This window comes from Pleurodeles waltl, chromosome 4_1 (genome assembly GCF_031143425.1).
Source record: "Pleurodeles waltl isolate 20211129_DDA chromosome 4_1, aPleWal1.hap1.20221129, whole genome shotgun sequence".
NCBI classification, from domain to species: Eukaryota; Metazoa; Chordata; class Amphibia; order Caudata; family Salamandridae; genus Pleurodeles; species Pleurodeles waltl.
In genome coordinates this window covers 1,012,910,359-1,012,933,030 of record NC_090442.1, presented here as the reverse complement: position 1 = coordinate 1,012,933,030, position 22,672 = coordinate 1,012,910,359, and the positions used below count along the sequence as shown (strand labels likewise).

Here is a 22,672-nt window from a genome sequence, read left to right as displayed (position 1 = left end):
GGCGCAGCAGGGGTTGACCACAGGGCATGTCTCTGTCAGTGGACCTGTGAGTGGCTGCATGAGTGTCTAAGTGGGTGTGTTAGTGGGTGCATGTAGGAGTGAATTAATTAGTGTATGAATGAGTGAATTAAAAAAATGTTTTGCTTATTCACGATTAATCGAGATTAATCGAGATTAATCACGAGTATGGCGCATGGTGAAGAAAAATCATTTAAAACCCATAATTTAACCCTCAAACACCCCTATTTCACACCACTTGGGTCAGGGTACCTCCTCCCTGACCCCCTATGCTACTTTTTTTTTAGTTTCTCAGCCTGGGGACTATGTCCCAGGACCTTAAAAGGGCGGCCACAACTTTCTGTTCAGGTTGTGGCCAGCCAATTACAGAACTTCCAGTCGTGTGAGCATTCACAAATATTCTGGAATTATTCATGACCTCGGATATACAAATGTATTTTTGCTTTAATATATCAAAAACTACTGAACAGATTTACACCAGACACCCTAAGCACAATCTGCGTACTGACAGCTAGCTTTCTGCCAAATATGGTGTAATTTCGTCCAGTGGTTCGGGCTATAGTCGTGTTCAAATGTCCTATGGGAATAAACTTGGAAAACAAAACTTTTTTGACCCCCACCCTTTTTCTCACCCCCTGCTTGCCGGATCACCCCCATACTTTCTGTGCGCAACATTTCATCAAGATTCGTCAAACAGTGCCAAAGATATAGGCAAGTCAAAAACGTTTTCTCTATGGAAACACTACCTACATAGATGGATAGATAGATAGATAGATAGATAGATAGATAGATAGATAGATAGATAGATAGATAGATAGATAGATAGATAGATAGATAGATAGATAGATAGATAGATAGATAGATAGATAGACAGATAGATAGATAGATTCAGGAATCAATGCAGCTGAACAATTTTCTAGTGGTGCCTCTGGTCACTGGTTGTGGAGAAACCAAGTGTAGGCAAATATATATATATATATATATATATATATATATATATATATATATATATATATATATATATATATATATATATATTCACTAATAAACCAAAGGTTACAGGTATGTTATAGTTAGGTTCAGATTTTACATGCAATAAAACCATAGTACTTCAGCTGTTATAGTTAGAGTCATTTCAAATAACTATAAGTCGTACCCTAAGGTAACTATAACTCGCCATGCACAGTTTTCTCATCAATAATTTTACTGTAAATGTTACAGTGATATCATTAATGATGTCATAAAAGATGTTATGAGTGATGTAATATCTGGGGTAATTAGCAGTGCATGGCGAGGGCGCAAGTTATGACTAAAACGTCCCTGTAAAACTTTTGGTTTTTTTTGTGAATTTCTAAGGCTATTTTAATTCTATCTCCTAACTGTAACATCCCTGTAATCTTTGATTTTTCAGTGAATTTCTAGTTCTTTTTAATGTTAAGTAAAATTCCCATCACAATGCACAGTGGTCGGCGCGAGTTAAACGCAGGGCCTGGTCTGGCACTGTGCTGTCCCACCCAAACTTGTTGCTCTGCATGGTTCGATGTGCTGCCTCTATCCTCCATTTAATTTGATGTCCCCACCCACTTTTCCTGTCCTCCGTTGCCCAATTCGATGCCCCTTCATTGCCCTCCTAATTAGCCTCTGTGCTTAGCTTGTTGCCTTTACCCTCCTTCCCCCTGCCCTTCATCATCTGTGTGCATGCCCCTGCTCCCTCCTTTTTGCCCACCGTGTTCCATGGACCTGACACGGCCCATCCTATCTACTCTGAGTGGTCTTTTGAGCTGCCACTGCCCCTTCCCACCTGCCTGGCATGGTCAGATGACTGCTGCCTGTCCCTGCCACCTCCACCCTGCCTGTTCAAGTTCCAAGCCCCTATCCCATCTCTCCTGTCCTCCATGGTCCATTTTGCTGCCACTCCCTTCTGCCCTCCATGCTCTGTTGTGCTGCAACTGCTCCTCCTGCCTACCCCGTGTGATCTGTTGTGAAGCCCCTTTTCCTGCTCTCTCTTGTCTGTGTCCAGCCCCTACCCATCCCTTCTGTCCTTCATTATCTTGTGTGCATTCCCCTTCCCCCTCCCTCCTGCTTACCATGGCCGTTGTGCTGCCACTAGCCCTCCTGCTTGTATGCATGGCATAATGTGCAGCAACAACCCCTCCCACCTGCCCTGTGGGGTCAGCTTGCTGCCTCTGACCCCCCCCCTTCCTTCCATTGTCTCTGTGTATGCCATTATAGTCTCACTATTGCCCTCCATGGTGTGTTGTGCTTTCAGTGCCCATCCCGCCTGACTTCAATGGTCAGCTTACTGCTCCAGCCTTGCCCCCTTGCCCCCAGCCCTCCATTTTCCATATGCAGGCCCCTATCCCCTCCCTCCTGCCTTGGCTGGTCCGTTGTCGTGCTCCTGCCCACTTCCTCCTGCCCTTCATGGTCCATCATGCTGCAACTGTCCCTACTGTCCATCCGGTATGGTCAGATTGCTGATCTTGTCTCTTTCCCCTCTACTTTATGTTGTCCATGTGCATGGCTTTGTCCCCTCCCTATTGCTTTCCATGGTCCGTTGTGCTGCACTGCCGTCATGCTACCACTATGTGGTGCATTGTGCTGCTGCAACTCCTGGTGCCTGCCTTGTAAGGTCAGGTTGGTGCCCCTGCCCATCTCCCACCTGCCCACTGTTATCCGAGTCCATGTCCCTACCCTATTCCTCCTGCCCTGAGTGATCTAATGTACCATACTTGCCAACATTTTGAACTTGGTAAGAGGGTGATTTTGAAAAAAAATGATTTTCCCCACTGACTTACAGTGAAAAAGAGGACATTTTTGGTGGAGGACAGATAAAATAAAGCCCTTTTGGGCTTAAAAACATCTGGAGTCACCGTCTGAATCGTATGTGTTGGCATGTATGGTTGTACTGCCACAGGCTCTTTCTTCAGCCCTCCATGGTCTTTTATATTGCCACATCCTCTCTTACCTGTCCTGCATGGATGGTTTGTTGCCCCTGCCACACTTTCCCCTGCCCTCCACGGTCTGATGTGGTGCCACTGCCCCTCCCGCCTGCCCAGCATGGTCAACTTGTTGCCTCTGTACCCTCCTCCCTGCCCTCAATTATCTGAGTCCATGCCCCTGACCTCTGCCTCCCCACAGTATTCTAATGAACCAGATTGCTAACATTCTATATTTATTACAGAAGTGTGGCACTCCTGACATCATCTTGATGTAATCAAAACTGTAATACCTAAAGCATTTTCTTTAGAAATTATAAAAATGAAAGGGTCTTATTCCCATAAAAAGTATGTTTGGTGCTCCTAAAAATAAAATAAAAAGTTTTGTGAAGATAGAAACTAGGTCCTAACTATAACTACAAAGTGGTGAGCGGCAGTATATATATATATATATATATATATATATATATATATCCACATGTAATCCCAACTTGGCAGAGAAGACAGGCACTACGTCAGCATTCTACCACCAATTTTTAAACCATCAGCACCATTACAGGGAAACAGAATGTGTGTCGGCAGTCACCAACCTTTGTCCATCTGCACATTACCATTTTGTTTTTTTAAAAATACCTTCACCTGTTACGTTAAGTCATACACATTGCAACGTGCTACCATAGTGAAAAAAAAATGTTAATGTATTAAAAGTGTTTTATATAAAAAAAATAAATAAAAAATGTCTAGTTCATGCAGGCCCGTTGATCCCAATAACACATAAAGATCATGAGAAAACATTTTTCTCTCAAATATGATTCCTAAAATCCCAGCAGAAGGCTTTTTCACAGGGTAAAATCACCTTAGCAACAAATTATTTATATTGTAACTAAAATCTGTTATCACCCTTTATACGTTCTCCTTTTTGTGAGCCTAAAATCCTGCCATTCACTACAATGCATTTCACTAGGTGAGCACATTGCAATGCGTATGATTAGGAGCAGACTGGCACAGCTGTTTCCTTTATATATATATATATATATATATATATATATATATATATATATATATATATATATACCAAGCAAAAGCTTGTAATTTATTAGGTTAAGCTGCACACAGAAATAGAGATGAGCTACTTATGGGTAAATGCAGAGCCAGGGCTATTGGAATTGATACTTACGTCGTGTTTCCTGTTGAACAGGAAGATGAACTAGTGTCAGCCGCTCTAGTAATGAAGGTCTGGTTAGTCACGTCCAGGTGAATGGTTTCGTTGACCGTCAGAGAGATGTTGGTGGCATAAAAAATGATGCAAGTGTCTGTTCCATTAGTCACATTAAGAGGAGGATAAGGAACTGTGGCTACTGCGCTTTCTGCCATTAGCCGCCGTCTCCTCGCCGATATCTCATCGAAACTTCTGTGAATCTGAAATGGAATTAAATACAAGTTCTTAGCTTTAATTGAAGCAAAAGACTGTCTTTGACCTGCTGGATTTTATTTTCCGGTCAGGCAATGGTAGACTGGAAGCACTGAAGGTACTTCTTAACTTTAGACGTTGTAGCATAAGCTGCAAACATTAAGCCATAGTTTTTAGAATTTCGTCGATAGAGAAAAAAAGAAAAAAAACTGCAGCAGTGCAGATTAATATTTTGATGTCATAACAAAGCATTTTCAAAGAGCATTGTTTGCCACCAGTTCCGCACAAGTCTGGCTGGCTTTTTTAACAGGATTTAATATGTAAAATAATACATGCCAGGGATCAAGGTATTCCACAGAAACCCACCGCAACATGCGCCACCTAATGCTCCTGCCAGTGCTGTCAAACACTAGTATCCAGGACACCTAGTTACCATAACAGTGCTATAAATGTTACAATTTGGATTCTACTAGGTGGCCCAGTGCTTTAGGAATGCCCTGAGAACATTTGTATTATTATTTTTGTAATCGTATATTGATTTTTTAAACACTTTGCAAATGTGTTTTTAAAAAATAGACTGACAACGCCGCAGTGTAGTGTGTACAGTCATGAATATGTGCTCGTGTTCCAAAATCAGTGCTAGTGCCGAGCACCAGCAAACACCGGCACAAATTAAGCACTGCTTTTTATGTACCAGTGAGTGTTTACTGACAAACCGTTATAAAAGTTTCGTTTCCAGGCTTTTTTTTGTACCAAAGAGAGTTGTAACCTTGCCTCAGTCCTAAACAGGGGAGGGCTCTTACATGGGAGAGAGGGGGTGTAAAGGTTAACAGAGGATGATGCGGAACAGACAGTGATTTATTCTCTTAGTTGCAAGTTGCACAAAGGAACAAGCTGCAGCATACAGTGGTCCCGTAGAGTCTGTCTTCCTTACGTTTCCTGATTCTTCCACCAACTCCCACCACCAGCAAGGCATGAACATCATCCTCACTTGCCATCATTCACTCAACTCACAGGTAACACGTGGCATATGCTGCATATACTTATCTCCCTCCATATATCACAAGGTAACACAAGAAATAACAGTTTCAGAGGTGGACTCCAGTTGAATTATGGAATCAGCCGTGCATACCATGAACAATGGGTGCTTCAGCACTAATTATGACTGCACCGTTGGGATTATGTACCTTACACATCATTAGGAATTGTTGCAATCTAGGAGATACAATTAACTTTCTACAATTAAAAGCTTTGTGGTCAAATCTCAAATCCGGGATCACAATCCAGGGTGCCAATTTCCAAAGTCATCAATTTAGTCAGCAGACAATAACTATTCCACTGGTCAGCAAAGCACTTTCAGACCAATTTAAATGTTGGTGGTAAGCATACTCTGCTGCAATAATGACAGAGTGTACTTACCACCAACACTATGATCTGTCTGTTGAATTTAGAACCATAATTTGACAATAGAGGAGACTACTCTGTCTCCACTGTGGCCAAACTGCTCCGACAACCCAACGGATTAAAGCAGGGGGGGGGGTAAATCTTCTTTTTAAATTTCAAAATGAATCCCACTTCAGAATTTTCTTTTTGAAAATAAAAAGTGAAACAGTTTACCACAGGGTTCCGTCATCTTGATGGAGCCCTGAACCAAACTGCTTTGAGAGGAGCCCACAGAGAAAACAGTTCATGTCAATGCTTCAAGAAATGACTGCCTGCTTGGCATTCATTTCATAATTAGGCGGGTGGAGATGCAGTCAAGACCCACTGGCGGTCATCTCTAGAGCACTGTCAGGAGCCGCCATCACGGCGGTTCCTGTCAATGCTGTTTAAAGTCAGGTGCAGGCCTCTGTCAACATGACGGAACCCTGCAACCAACTGTTTTCTATTTTATTTCAAAGCAGAAAATCCCACAGCAAGATTTTCTTTTTTAAAGTAAAAAAGAAAATACCCCACTGGCCCTGGGAGTCCTCTCCCATGGCGATGGGAGCATTTATCAAATTTCACGACCCCTTACGGCCAGGGTTTTCCTGGCAGTGGTGGGGAGTAAAAACTGACTTCTAATCCCTCCCATCTAAATTAGGAGGGTAGATTTAAAGAGCTGCCTCCAATGGACTTTACTCTGTAGGGCTGTCAGATTTGTTTAATCATGACAGAGACGGAGTAGTTTTCGTTGTGATTAAATCAATAGCCCACCAGCATTTAAATCAGGTCGGAGTACCATTAGCTTGCCAGTGAGCATCCACCATCTCCATTGTGATGGAGTATACATACCACCAAGATATAAATTAGGCCCTTAATCTCAAATTGTGTTCCTTCCACCACCATATACCAAGCAAGCTTTGGGTGAGAGCTAGAGATCTTCTCTGTGTTTTTTAATAGTAATACATAATGCTGCCTAATTCTGCATTTTATACACTTCCTGCAGTAATTTCAAGAATTTGTCTGTACCCCAAATAAAGAAAATTGTGATAATCCATGTGACTGTACCTCTGCAAAAGACTAGTACTGTTATTTTGGTTATGGTCAGGCTGGAAGCAGTCCCTTTATAGGTGTAAAGTAATATGGCTATGCTCGCTCTACGTGGTTTTTCTGTGAGGTTGGCAATTTTGAGCATGGAGTAAAAGGCAGGCCAAGAGACCAGTAGGTCAAACCCCGGCATTTACTGTAGGGCAAACCATTGACACCTTCAATAGGAGGAGGAGTGCATCCATTTTAGGCCTCCCGTCCTACTGAATCGCAATTAATAAAAACGGTGCTTTTTGTGAGTTGGAAAACCGTACCTTCAGTTACCTCCTGGCAGTGCCCCAAAATGTGTGTTCACTTCTGCAGACATCAACAATTAAAGAGAGTGACCCCTTTTACAAAGGTACAGGGGATATGGTTCAGCCAAACCAATACAAAGGTTTTTCCTCTGGACTTGTTATTAATATCTAGTCTTTCGCTTTGTGGATGCTTAATTATCAACCTTAGAACAACTGATATAACTTCGGTATCAAAAGTAACTAATTATGCCCCAACCACAATATTTAGAATCTCATAAATATTTAATACAATACACATAAAATACTATTGACATTTGTTACTATAATTTATCACCCAATGGACTAGGTATATCATCCAAAATGTTTAGTCCAAAAATAACATAAAACTGTATACAAAGTTCGAAAAAAGGTTATTGGTTACAATAACCTTTTTTAGTAACTTGTATACAACTGTTAATGGAATTTTATGTGTATTTTACATTTATGAGAATCTAAATATTGTGGGTGGCGCATAGTTGGATTTTAACAACAAGTGCATGGGAAAAACCTTTGTATGGGTTCACTTCGCAGAACCTCATATTTTGAGTTTCCTCCAAGAAAGGGCCTACAACAAGCTTCACCCCAGACGGGCTTTAGAGGGAGCTCCCACCCAGCAAGGTTGAACAGGGGATGCTCTTTCCAGGAGGACACTCACAGAGTAAGATTAGATTACTTGATTAAGAACCATGTTGTCTGAGCTAGGTACCACTGGAATAGAGAGCTCAAGCTAGAGGAAGGGCACATTGATAGAGCAATGCTGGGTTATGATGAAGGCAAATATACGGCAAACCATCCATCCCTTATTGGTGGGTGAGCAGCACACAAGTGAGGGTGCACATATTCTTAAAAATATACGTGACGTAAATCGGCCCAGTTTGTTACCAACATAGAGTGCCCCCAGCTATGAAGTCAAAAGGAATTTTTACAATCTTCTCAGTGAATGCACTTAACAAACCTGAATTAAACGTGTGCACTTTGATGAGAAAGAAAGAATCCAAAGAATAGGCAATCAGAGAAACACCAACTGGCCTTCGTCGAAACATTAATTACCAGAGAAGATTAACCTAGAGGAACGTGCTGTTGATGTTGACAGAAAGGTTTGAGAAAAGTGTGAGCTGTAGAACAAAGGGAAGCAGGAGAGCAGAGTTGAAGAAATACCTGTGTTGAGTCTACTTACCATAGTGTGGAAAGTTTCACTGCATCAGTGGGGCACACACAGGTTTTCCTCTAGAGTGCATACAGCCTCCCTAAACACTTTCACAATTTTGCCTGAATTAGGAAAGTAGCTTAATAAACTGTGAGGTTTGTCAAGTTCATCGAGAAGGGACCGAGCAATAACATGAGTGTAAATGTGTTTTCTTTGAAGATGTCTTGAAACATCTGTATCACATGAGGCATTACCTCCTCATTAAACCTTCTTGTTCAAGTCAATACTGACATGAGGAGGGGCCACCTCTACACGCAGACATTATTTGTCCTACTTTCCTTTTTACTTTTCTAAAGGAAAAACACCCTTCCCTCCGTCTATAGGTAGATTAAAAAAACACTCACCTGAAATCCTGTTTTTTTGTGTCTGAAATCCCTGCAGGGGATTTCCATTTTAGTTTTCAGTTTTTAAAGGCAGTCTAGTGAGGGGCACGTTTTGTCAGAATATTCGAGATGAGATTTTGCTATGCGTTCCATGCAGACCCTGGCTTGTGGCATTGAGCAGAATGAAGAGGTCTGCTGTGCACCCCCATGAACTCTGAGGGGCACGCCGGTAGCTGCTATCAGAGTTTCAGTTGGCCATATGATCACCGCCTTTCTCAGAGAAAAATACTGGCTATCTGTTCATGTAGAAAGATTCTGCAAAGGCCCGGGCATGATACTTAAGTAGACCTTTATATGGAATCATCATCTGTATTCATTTTTAACGAGGCCTTTATTTCTTTGTTTACTTTAATTACAGTTTAGGTTCTTTGAGGCGGCGCCAGAACACATTTAAAGTGTTTTCTTCTAGTATTTAATGCTTAAAGTATGTACTAATAAGGGGAAACATACCCACTTTAGGTGATTCTCCTAATTTTTGTAAAGGCAGGAACATTCAAGTACAGGAGGCAACTCTAGCTGGGCATCATGTTCTATGAAAAGAGGCGGAGATGGTCTTTCAGTGCTTCCTCAAAGTTCCCTTCACTGGGAATGAAGGCAGGGGGCAAGTGATAGAAACAGGCTGTGTTTGAATGTCCACCAGTTCTAGCTAGGCTTGGAGTGGGAGGGATACGGATGTCATGGCATATGCCACATCCACACTAAGAATACGGGAGGGAGCTTATTAATGGGGAGGTTTTATTTTGGGTCTACAGGTTAATGCAGTTGCTTTCCTGTCACGAATATCAAAGGTTTGTATCTGTTCTCAAACACCACTCTTGTTGGGTGAGATAAAAAAGGAGATTTTAAAAAAAGGAATTTAGGATGAATCAATGAAATGTGATTATTTTCAGTTTCTCTATTTTAAGCTATATGAGTAGCAAGAGTCAGACAATTAATTCAGAAGATTAACGCAGTGCAGCCCAAACGTTTTAGACCACGACTCCCTTTATAGACCTAAAATCTTTCTCGCCCCACCTACCTTTAACGAACATGAGGCAGGATGATTTTTTAATGCAATAACCACCATTTTCTGTAAATACCAGAACCTTGTTCGTGCCCTTCTATATGGCACAGTGGCAAAGATATTGATCTGCCTATGAAAATGGCAGATGGTGAACTGCACTGGAGTCTGGAGATAGAACACTATTCAGGATGGAGTTGTGACCTCTGGCATCCATTCACTAAAATCACAAGGCTTCTGAAAAATCTTGGTGTTGAAACCATGGGTTTCAGAAAATTTGCGAAACACCTTCTGCATTAGAGCATGGGATAAGACCTCATACCGATTTCAGTATTAACAGAAGCCAAGTGGTGCATTTTAGATTCCATATATATTTTTCAATTTAATATAGTGAAAACACAGTCCGGGGTATTGGAGTATTTACGTAAGCACCAGATTACATTACACAAGGTCAAATTAATTTACTATAAGCACAGGAGATTAAGGGCCTCATTACGAGTTTGGCAGTCTGGGAACCGCCATGTTGGCGGCGGCGGTCAGACTGCCAACAGGCTGGTGGAGAAGACTGCCAAATTATGACTTTGGGGTTATTCCCCACGGAATACAACCAAAGCAACACCAGCACTGCCAGTGCGGTCAGACCGCCACGGATGAATGATGGCACCATCAGGCTGACAGAGACCATGTTCCCGCCGGACCTATTACGAGGCTGCACACCTCCAAGATTTCCGCCACGGTTGCACCACCATGGGAACCCAGACAGAAACAAACTGTATAAAAGGAGACACTCATATTCAGGAAGCCATACTCATCCGGAGCTGCCATGAAACCACATCTAGACGTCATCCTGCTGCTCCTACTCACCGAAAGCCTACGGAATCTTTGGCGACGACGATCACAGCAACCGTAAGTACACACACTTACCTGTTACTGTTGTATATTGTTACATTTTGTATACTTATATTACATACGATAGGGAAGGGGGTGCGCGGGCAAAACACATGTAACAGTACACTGACACGCACACTCACATACAACAACAAATATAACCACACTGCAGCCACCACACACACACACACTATACATCAAAAACACACACTTACGCACAGCAACACAGCACAGGCCTAGTCTCTCATAATACCATACAACATAACAACACATCACAACAACACCACAACCACACAATCAGAAACACATTGGCAATCACTCACAACAGGCACTACCCAGGGACACATCACACATAAAACACAATATACAACCAACAGGCAAAGAACACACACATTTACACAATCATACAACTTACCAATTGAAACACATATCACAAATAGCACATCGTACTGATCATTCCATGCACAATACACACACACTCACACAGTTTAAGCACACAAAGCCACATAACACAACAGGCTTGGAAAGGGGCGGTTTAGGATTTGGCTTGAGAGAGGGAGTTTGTTTTAGGCTTGGGGAGGGTTGGGTCTTCTTGGGAGGGGTAAATGTGTTGGCAGGGGTAGAGGCATGGGTACTTGCAGGGGGGGTTGGGGAGACCTTGGAGGTGGAAGGGATGGCCTTGGGGAGGGAAACGGAACGATTAGGGGTTTCACGGGGGAGAGGAGTAGGGAAAAAGGCAAACTCAGAAAGGAAGGATTTCTTCCACACACTGGGACGGTCATAGCAAAATGGTTTGGGTGTGAGCGGAGTGGTTGTAAAAGGTGTTGGTATGGATGCCTTGAGTGCATGCTTGTGGGTGGTATGATTGTGGGTGGTGAGTGTCTGTTGGTGGGTGAGTTAGGGCATTTTATGTGTCTTGGGCTGCGGGGTTGGAGGTGCTGGGGGATGCCGTGGTTGCTGTGCGTGACTATCTGTTGGGATGGTGACTGCAGGTGGTGGATGTGCTGCATATAGATGTGTCTGTGGTTGTGGTGACAGGGGTGGATAGCTGAGGGTCTGCTGGGGTGCTATTTGAGGAGGATAGGTTTAATGGCTGGATCTGTAAATGTTGGTGTGGTGTCTGCCAGTGTGCCAGGTGTGCTGTCTATGATGCTGGGGGTGGTGGGGGTGTCAGGCAGGTTGTGAATTTTGCTGTGTGTGTTGCTGTGTGTGCATCTGAATGTTGCTTGTGTGTATGCCGGTGGTGTGGCCTGTGGTGCTTTGGTTTGTCAGCGATACCCTTGGATGTTGAGGTGGATGCATGCCTGTCGGTTTGTGTGCTTTGGCTGGGTCTGGGAAGGGGGGTTTGGGGTTGGGAAGAGGAAGGTGGAGGGGGGATGGGAGAGAAAGGGTGACCGGCTGCCGTCAGTGTGGAGGCCAGAGCCTGAAATGATCTAGCCAGTGCACTGTGAATGCCCTTCAGGAATGCACTACTCCGTTGTACCTGAGTTGCCAGTCCCTGGATGGCATTTACAATGGCCGACAGAGGCACAGAGATAGACCTCAGGAGATCAACAGCCTCCTCACTGAGGGCAGCAGAGGTAACAGGGGCTGGGGGGAAGGTGCCTGCGGTGAAGGAGACGCCCACCCTTTTGGGTGAGCGGACACATCCTACTGGGTGGGGAGCTACAGGAAGGGCAGTGATAGAAAGGGGGTGGCAGACAGAGATGGTGCTGGGGTGGACCCAGATGGGTCCGCCACCCCCAGGGAGTATCCACTGGAGAATTCTGAGGATGATGAAGTAGATTCTGTCTCTCCCGTGACACTCCCCTCGCCCACCCAGCCACTGGGTCTCTCAGTGTCAGTGTTCTCATGACTGGAGGTCCCGTGGCCAGTAGCTAAAGAAGAGGTCTTGGACTATTAATCATGACTACAACACCATGGCTAAGGAAATAGCATCTGCAGAACTTGAACATACTATTCATAGCTTTGATATCAATGTATGTGATCCCATAAGAGTCTAGCAATATCCCCATGGTAACCTACAAGTCGGATGGTCACTCAGATATCACATTACAGAGGCCTATGTACATCCCTCACATACCAAAGGGGTTCACCACTCAGATTAAAATATGCAAGTATGGCATGTGAGATATCAGATGGACATCACAGCCTCACATGATGCTGTCACTTATCAGAAACCTTATGAAAAGTATGGATGACTTTCACTTGTCTGACTCGATGTTGCACTAAGACATGGATCAAGGGACATTGTAATGGACAGAGGGCAGAGACCCGGAAAACTTACCATCATGATATTGGGAGTATAGATCTACAGGTCGGAAGGAACAGCCAGCAGGGTATGAAAAGCTGTATAGTGGTGCACATATGACACAGTCACATGTGCATCACTATATGCTTCTCTACAGAGGGGACAACATAGGTGAGTGAGTTGTTCCTAAACAAAAGAAAATGGGATCACCTATGTACCAATGTTGATGACTGTACATCTATGTGTTTCTTTGAGAATTTTAAACCCTTTGCACTTACCACACTCTAACAGCTTAGATTCTTTCACATCTTACGCTAACCTGCTAAAGGGATGAAAATGTGTTGAGTCTGTACTTACCACCTTGTGGCTGCTCTGCTGCCCTCAAACAACCACCCAACTCAGGGTAGGCTACTGCCAATATGCAGGCCATTAGGGGGGTCAAGGTCTGACAGGCACCCCATTCTCCTTGGGAGGACATCCCCAGCTGGGCCTCTGTGGTCTTCTGGGCCCAGCATCTCAGGTCATCCCACCGCTTCTGACAGTGGTGCTCCCCTGGCTGTGGACGCCAGGGTCTGCACTTTCTTGGTGATGGCATGCCAAATCCCCTTCTTCTGATGGGCATTGATCTACATGGGTGACACAAACAAGAAGAAAATGTCATGTCCACATGCACCATAACAAAACAAGCAGGGTGAAAATACAAGTAAGTGCAAGTAGCTATACACAGACTTCCTTCAACATCCTCTTCTATGTGGAATGGCCATCTGCGGTCAGGCCACGTGTGATGTTGAGACAGGCATGCAACATGCATATCCAGCACCAAGGGTTGGCTTCAGACATATGACTAGACCACAAGCATGTCTCTGAACATGGTATATCTGTCCAAGTATTTTTCACACCACCTTCACATTTGATGAAATACAGTTTGTAGGTGTGTCAGAGAACATACATCACACACTCCCTACTATGTAACAGGACTCAGAATCAATATATGAACATGTGCACATGTCCATCTACCCACACATATCACCTCAATCCTTCATTCAACCACATTTCCAGAAAATCATCATACACTCCAAGATTCAAACATTGGTATTGCTATACACTTACCTGCTCCTCTGGTGCACCATAGAGCTGTTCATACAGGGTAGGACCTGCTCCGCAAACTTGTCCAGCTCATCAGGAAAGAAGGTAGGGGCCCTATCACCTGTGGGATGTGGCATGATTGCTCCCAGAGACAGTACACAAGTGCTCAGGTCGTGGAGGTCTTGCTGGCAGCAGTGTCAGGAGTCAAGTGAGGGATGAAGTTTGAGATGGCGGTCACGTCCTCCACGTACAGGACCATTACTGCCGGTGGACGTCGCCACTGGCCCAAGTCCGCCAAAGGCAGCAACGTGTTCCAATGGCAATGTCCAGCATGGTGGTATCTGCCTACCATCATGATGACATACGCCAGCGGAGTTAGGTCACTTTCTAAAGTCCAGTACAGTAGGTCAGGCAGCTGCAATTTTAAGGTTCATAGATGAACGATAGGGTTTAGAAAGGCGTGTCACTGACTGTGAAATGTATCTACGACATTGTGTTCACTGCTGCCTTTATGCAAACATGTAGAAATGTGTCATGTAGAGATGTTAAATAGAAGTATCCTGAGTTATGTGCATGAAATAGTATTGTCAGAGTAATGACAATCTGTAAATGGTACAGGTGTACCAAATATGTGCAACATGTTAAGTAAGTTAATGTTACATTCACTTTCAGTGACATGTTTCTCCATTCAAAGTACATGATAGCTGTTAGGGGATCTGAATGCAGTTATAAGCCAATTGTTGCCAAGGTACATGCTGACTGCAACTTTTTCACCGTTACATGTGTCAATAAGTAGCATTATATGTGAGGTTGGTGTGATCATACTTATGCTGTACAGATTGAGTGACAGACATACATTCTGGTTTTCTACCACATAGTTACCCTGACATGAGAAGAGCAAGACAACCTCCAGTGTACCGTCCACTAGCAGGCATGCAGACCATGTAGGATTGACATGTGATTCAAATCTACCACCTGGATAGGAAGACAATCATGGATCTCTATTATCAGTTGGAGCCAGATCTGATGCCTGCCATTCGTAATCCCAATAGCATACCTCCCATTGGACAAGTCATGCCAGTGCTGCACCTCCTGGTCACTGGGTCCTTTCAAAATACAGTGGTCCTAACTGCAGGGATGTCTTAGCCTATGTTCAGTCTGGTCTTGAAAGCTGTACTGTCTGTATAGTTGAAAAAAGTGGGACAGCTACATCAGATTTCCACAATATGAAGATTTGACCCATCTAAAGGCTGATTTATATGCTTTGGAGCACATTCCACACGTGGTGGGAGCCATAGATGGTACCCATGTAGCCTTGGTTCCCCCAAATGCCAATTAGCAGGTGTATAGGAACAGGAAAAACATCCACTCCATTAATGTCAACGTGGTCTGTTTGGCTGACCTCTTCATTTCACAAGTTTGTGCAAAGTATCCTGGCTCAGGCCATGATTCCTTCATCATGCGGAACTGCAATATCCCACTGGTGATGACACGATAATACACAGAGAGGACCTGGCTGGTTGGTAAATCACATATGTCATGTGTGTCTATAACTTATATTTGCTACTAGATAGATGAATGTCCAAGATTTATGTGAGGCTTGTTGTGACTATTCCTCACAGGGGACTTCGCCTACCGAAACTGTCCGTGGCTGTTGACACCAGTGAGGTACCCAACTACGCCAGGGGATGCGCTTCAGTGAGGCCCACAGAAGGACAAGGCATGTCGTGGAGCGGACTTTTGGGCTCCTGAAGGCAAGATTTTGCTGCATTGATAAATCTGGAGGATCCCTCCTCTACTCATCTAATAAAGTAGGTCAAATTATTGCTGCCTGCTGCATGCTCCACAACCTTGCCCTGAGATGCCAGATACCATTCATACCAGATGAGGGCTGAGCCAGCAGCTCCTCTGGGTGGAATGCAGATTTGCCAAATGAGGATGAGCATGGTGAGGATGAAGCTGGAGACATCAGGGCTGATCTCATCAATCAGTACTTCACCTGACTTAAGGTATGTGACATGATGTAATTAAAGTGAATCAGTGGGGAAAAAGTGAGGTTAGGAATGCCTCATAAGGTTCCTAGTATAACCATCAGAGAGGTCATAAGTGGCTCTAAAGCCTTTGACTCAGATATGCATGCAGATTGTTACATGGAGTTGTGTACAGACATGTAATAAACATAGTCTAAGTTTTACACAATGCACAATCACAGTTACATTTGTATATATGAAATGCTGTGTTATGCATATGTATCAATGTGGCCTGTACCTTATCTTTTACAGATTTCACTTTTGGCTCATCCTCAACTGGCAAGTTCAGACAGTGTCACAGGCAGATGGGATTTGCAGACTGACATGTGAAGTGTACATGGATTGAACCAGGTGCTGACAGGCATAAGATTTGCGGTGTGTGAGTTCTATTCCCAGACTGTAAGGACAGTGGGATGGTAGTGCCCTATTTCACACAAAAGACCTGTTTGGTATTGGAGGTGGGCCAGTGGTGCGATGTGTGTGTTTATTTGTCTCAGCCACGTCATAATGTGGTATCCATGCTCTCTAACAACATGATGGTTTGTGTTGGATGAGAACTAACTTGTATATAGCTGTCAGTGTGTTTCCTCTTTGCAAACCAATGTGCATGTGTCTGAAGACTGACATAGGTGGTTGGCAAGCCTCCAGGTACCTGACCATGGTAAGTGGAAGGTTCCATGACTCATGACATTAGTACTGACCTCTGTCTGTTTCACGGCGTCTGTTAATTTGGGAGTCATGGTATGGGTATGTGATAAGGCTTTAGCTGATGATGCATTTAAGAAATATGTTCGCCTCCTGGGATAGTGATAGACTGACACGTCTCTAACATCTGTAGTCTGTGGGTTGGGAGTGTATGACATCTATGCTGATACATTGAAGTTAGCAGCAGTACTTCTCTGTGTGATAATTGGCATTCTCCCAATCTAAATGTGGGAAAGTGCAATACTAGTGAATTGAGTAATGTCTATTAAAATTAGCCAATGCAATATCTAACCTGTATGTATCTAACATCATGTATGTGATGTACATGGCAAAGGGTTTACATTTGAGATAAACATTTATGTGCAAGTGTTGTCATACATGACAGTTGTATATGATTGATAACAAAAACTCTAACACATGATCTGTGGTTACGTGGTATTTATTTGGGAGTGCACAGCTAATTGATTGACATTTAACACAAATAACACAAAGTAAACAGTGAATGGTTCAGTCATGGTTGATGAAATCATCAGGGTAGCTGATACACCATTTGGAAACACATGTCCAGTGTCCTTGTACCATAGGAAAATGGAGATAGGTTTCAGAACAGTCAACAGGGTGTATCTGTGCCACACAAAGGGATCCAATCAGTAGAGGTTCACTTCCTGACAGTGGTTTTGGTCTTAGCATCTGGTCCTCAAGGGGGGACGTCCATGTTTGTGGGGGGCATTCTTCAGCTACAGAGGGTGGGGTGTCTGAGGCATATCCTTCACCTGGCAGGGCCTCCATTCCACTAGCTGCTGCAGGTGTAGAAGGGCCTAATGTGTCACTGTTAGTGGAGGAGGCCAGATGTTAGGTACAAAACCTACTCAGGGTGGTATTCAGGTCTCTCAGCACCCCAGCAATAGAAGCCAGGTGGGCATTTCAGGCCTGCCACTGCTGCTTACATCCTGGTGGTTGTCCCTCTGCAGCTGTCTGATCTCCCCCATCATGATCAGCACCTGGCCCATCACGCCTTGGGATAGTTGGTAAGCTCCCAAGACTTGGGAAATGGTTTCCTGGCCAGTTGTGTCCAGTGGAGCCTCCATCCCCTGGCCAATACCATCCCTCCCATGCACTCCACCCACACGTGCCTGTGCCCCAGGCACAGTGTGCCCACTCCCACTGGTGGCAGGTCCATCATTGTCTGGGTTTACAAACCTGAAATGGGGGGCACAGGATGGAAGATATTGGCATTGGGACACAGGTTTGGGGGTGAATGGTTGCCTGTGATGTATATGCAACAGGGCTGGGAGGAATCGATGTGGGCAGGCTGAGGTTCACAGTTGTTGACAGACCAGGTGTCCCTGACAGGCCAGCCTCGTCCCCATTGTCCAAAGATCCACAAGTTTTTTCCTCACTGGGGCCTTCATCCAGAGGGGTAGTGGCAGTGTCTGGTGTCCTCTCCATGTTCAGAATGGCAAGGTTACCTGTAGGAAAAGTGGAACCCACAGTTGCTGAAAGTAATGCAACAAGTGATAATTAAGTTTGACCACTAGACATGCTATGTGATACGCACACAAATCCCTTACATGATCCCCCAATATGATAATGACAAGTTAGAACTGTGTGGGACACAGAGATTTCCAGTTGCATACACCATGCTCCAAGCTCTTGGAGTACCATGGTGGTTAGATGACTGTCGATTGACTCATATCTTGGCTCAGTAAAGACATGACAATGTACAGTTATCTCCTAGTAAGGTGTATGGCATAATTGAGACAAGTAACAGCTGCACAATGTACAATGGTAACCTAGCTAGCCAACAGTATGGGAATTACCATTTAAGCTGGGCCCATGTATGGGTGTACAACAAGTACATCCCGCTTCCTATATAGTCCCCCCTCCCAAGTGAGTACATGACATTGTTTGGATGGTAATTTCAAATGCCAGTTTAGTAGGGAACACAATTGTAGCTGTGCATTGCTTATAATAGTGCTGGTAGTGGGCTATAGCATTACTCTCATTGCCAAAGACTGTTCAATTGTGTAGCATTCAGGTGGGTTCTATTGATTGTTAGCTTAACAATCAGGGCAATTTAACTTGTTGTACACTGTTCTGGTTTTCTTACAGGTAGAACAGTGCCTGCTGGGAGTTGTAGTGCTGTCAGTCCCTGTACTTCACATGCCAACCACAAACACTGTGACCCCAAGTGAGTTTATTAGACATGTGGCATGCCAGAGAGTGGTATTTTGACATTTGGACACGGGGTGGTAGGTTGTCTGGTCATTGAGATGGGGAAAGGTGATCAGTGAGCATGCAAGACAATACTGTTTGGTGACATTATTGGTGTAGTGACTTACCCAACTCCACTCCCCCGAGTATTCCTGTCAGGCCCTCAGGATGAAGGATGTCCAAGATCTTCTCCTCCCATGATGTGAATTGTGGGGGAGGAGGATGGGGTCCATCGCCAGTCTTGTGGACCTCCAGCTGGTGCGTGGCGGCCATGGAACGGACCTTCCCCCTGATTTCATTCCACCTTTTCTTGATGTCCTCCCTTGTGTGTGGGTAGCTCCCTAGAGAATTCACCCTGTCGACTATCCTTTGCCACAACTCAATTTTCCTGATGTTTGCTGGACCTGTGCATCAAAAAGGTCTTTGTTTTTCTGCAATGTGTTCCTTCAGGGTGAGGTTGGTATCTAGGGTGAATCGAAGTGACTAGGAATTCGATGAAAGCTGGGGTTCACAGCAGTCAAGGTTCATGTCATTGGGCCAGATTTGTACAGTACATGAGCTTCAGGTAGGCACTGGACATCCAGGTCTGGATAATGTGCAACCTGTGTTTGCGGCATATATCTGAAGCAGAGGAGACTTTCAAGTAGAGCTGTGTATCAATGGCATTGGTTAATGCAGAGGACTTCGTTTTTGGGAGGAAGCAGAGAAAGCATTGCCTCATCTGTATAAAGTAGATTCAAGCTGCCTACCTTGTCAAGGAAAACTCTGGTTAATCAAGAGGTTTGTACACCCACAGCTGCAATGTACAGAAGGACAGAAAGAACACTGAAAAACACTTAGGTGGGCATCAGTCCAGCCTTGAAGGTTGGTGCTAGAGCTCTAATGAAACATTTTGATTACCTAGCTGGGGCCATGGAGAAGGCCTGGTATTGTTTAGAACTCTTCGCCCAGTTCGAGCCACACGTGATTCCACCTGCAATAGCCTGAGGGCTACTTCCATGACAGCAGTTGGAACTATTTTAAAATGCTGACAGGCATGGCTCAAACACAGGAAAGTAAAATATTTTGAAATCAGCTTTGCTAAAGATTCCTTTTTCTGCAGTAAATTCTTATAATGATTAACATGCCCTTATAAAGGTCAAGTTTCCTTTGTATCATTAGTTTCATAAACCCAGGATACTCACAAGTGCCAAGAAGAGAAAGCATTTTCAACCTCGGCCATCAAAAAATAATGCATCTTCAAGCCAGGCTTCTTGTTAGAAGTCTCAGCTTTACTGACTCCTGGGATGCAGTGGGTTTTCTTGGGCCAGTGGAAAATCATGTCTGAGACTTTTTGTAAGCTTTTAGAAAGATGTACCAAATGTATGCGTGTTGAATATTGTGTTGCAAAGTTACAGTATTGACGTCTACAAACCTTCAGAGCCATCAGTCATCCATACACATTTTCACAGATGCATTGTGAAAAAAGAATCCTTAAGGAGAGAAGTAACAACTTTGGTGCAAACACAGGCAGCTATTCATCTACCAGAGGAGAAGAAGGGGCAGCTAATCAATTTAATTCTGTTCCTGGTGGAGAAAGCTTAAGGAGATTTCTGTCCAGTTTTTAATCTGAAGACTAAGAACACGTTTATCCACGATTCATTTCAAAGTGGATTGCTTGCCAAGGATAAACATATAGATTTAAATCAAGGACTTCATGGTTAAGTTGTAGCTTCAGGATGCTTCCCTGCACATTCAAGTTTGCAATGAGCATCAGAGGTATCTTTATTTGCCATTCCTGAGCAGCATTACCGGTTTTGTGTGTTTCCTATCAGCTTTATGTCAGCTCTTAGTGTGTTTATCAAATGACAGCTCCTCTGGTGAGGCTATTACAAAATCAGGGTATCACACTGCACCTTTAGCAATCCACATCAAGGGGATGAAGAATACAGTGACAAACATGCTCACACGGTATTCTTCTTGTCCCAGAACTATTGTTTACACCATATGATATTCGGGAAAATTTGCAAAAGATAGGATTAGTGGATGATAGATGTATTTGTCAACAGAGAGAATGCTCTCAGTCCAAGGTTTTTATTCAGGTTCAAAGATGAGTAGTGATGGGAGATAGAGAACCTTTAATGGTTTGGCCTCCGGGCCTCCTCTGTGCCTTTCTCCCCTTTCCTCTTATCCTGAGTGTTCTGGCAAAAAAACAAAAATCAAGCGGGAGAAAATACTAGTGATACTGATTGTTCCTCTTTCGTCTCATTTAATTTGATTTCCTCTCCTGTGTCATATGGTGAGGAGTCCGTCCTGAATGGGCCTTTCCAACTCTTCCTTTGCCTTTTCATTTCCTGAGACTTAGTTGGTGTTACCTTACCTTTGCATGATGGCCTGAAGGTTGAGAAGGTAGGCTTGCAAAGGAAGGGTTATCCAAGAAGCTGGTGATTGCCATTTAAGCATATACAATGCCTTTTACTTTACAGTCCTAGTCTCAATACTAGTCTTTGTTTCAAAGACTTTGTAGAGGAACAATGTGGATCACTTAGCAGGGGAAGTAACTCACATTCTGAATTGTTTACAGGAAGATGGTGAGCTAGGCCTGAATTCAAATAGTATGTTAATCATGGAATAAATAAATGTCAATACTGTTATTCATAACAACCAAGCAAGGACTTCCAGAGTGACAGGCAAATTATATTTAGCTGTTTGGTTGCTCTCTCTCTACTAGCAAGAAGGCAATTTCTGTAGTCATTTGCAGCAGTGCAGTAGCCACTTATGGCCATTTATATTAGTGTCTAAGGCAGCTGCCAACAATGACCTTAATTAGTACCAGTCCTGGATATTGGAACTTGATATTGGATTACTATTTGGAGTGGGTGACTGCCCACCTAAAGCGATATTCACAGCTCTTGTCAGGGTGAACTCTCAAAGTTACTAAACCTGAGCTCAGGTAGCTATGTCACAGACCAGACAGGCCCAATGCAGGGCAATAATTTAAGTATGTATGTAGTATCAAAACAGTAATAAAGTGAAAACACCAAACAATAAAATCCCAAGCTGAATTAAAGAAATAGAGAAAGATCTGAGTATCTTACACTTTGTAGAAGTAATGAAGCTCTGGTCAGATACACCAACCAGGTTTGGCTGGATCAGAAGTTTTACCTCAGAGCTTTGTCTTTTTTCTGGAAGTCAAAATCCTTTAGAGCGGCAAGGCAGCAGGCCGTATCCAAGGAAGTCTTCAGGAAGCCAGATAGGTACTGAGCAAAGAACTGTTAAAGCCAATGGTGCTGGTGAGAAAAGCTCAAAGCAGAAGAAATTTGAATGTCATGTCCAGGGAAGTTCTCAAGCTGGTCAGACACTTTTGGCAACTTTGCAGGTCAAGATTCTTGCCCTTGGGGCGTGGCTAAGATGGCGGCCGGAGCGGACGCTTGAGCTCGGAGCTCCGCTCACGGTCCGCTTTTTCTTTTAAAAATATCCTGGCCCCTGAAAGCGCCATCAGTTACCGGGACTCCCCCGCGGCTCCTGGGGCTAGCCCTGTGTATAAAACGGCCGGTCGGACCACTTTGGCGGTGGTCCAGTCCCGTATCGTGGAGCGGGGCGTGGCTGTGGCCTCTGCTCCGCAGGACAGCGCCCCTTCACCTACGAAGAGGCCGGGCTGAACTCTACGACCCCACCTCGACCGGCGCGGGTAAACCGACGACCAGCCGCTGCCCGAAAGGCTGGGAGCTGCTCGGCCGGAGGCAGCGGGGGAGTCCTT

At 44.1% G+C, this 22,672-nt stretch overlaps 1 protein-coding gene across 1 annotated transcript in view; it reads right to left on the bottom strand.

Annotated features, from left to right (window-relative positions):
- The window catches only part of LOC138288350 (V-type proton ATPase subunit S1-like), a 321,316-nt gene that overhangs the window by 48,351 nt on the left and 250,293 nt on the right, over window positions 1-22,672 (bottom strand). Inside the window, exon 7 of the mRNA XM_069229885.1 lies at window positions 4,132-4,373. Within this exon, the coding sequence (XP_069085986.1) occupies window positions 4,132-4,373 (242 nt within the window). The remainder of the gene's footprint in view (window positions 1-4,131; window positions 4,374-22,672) is intronic.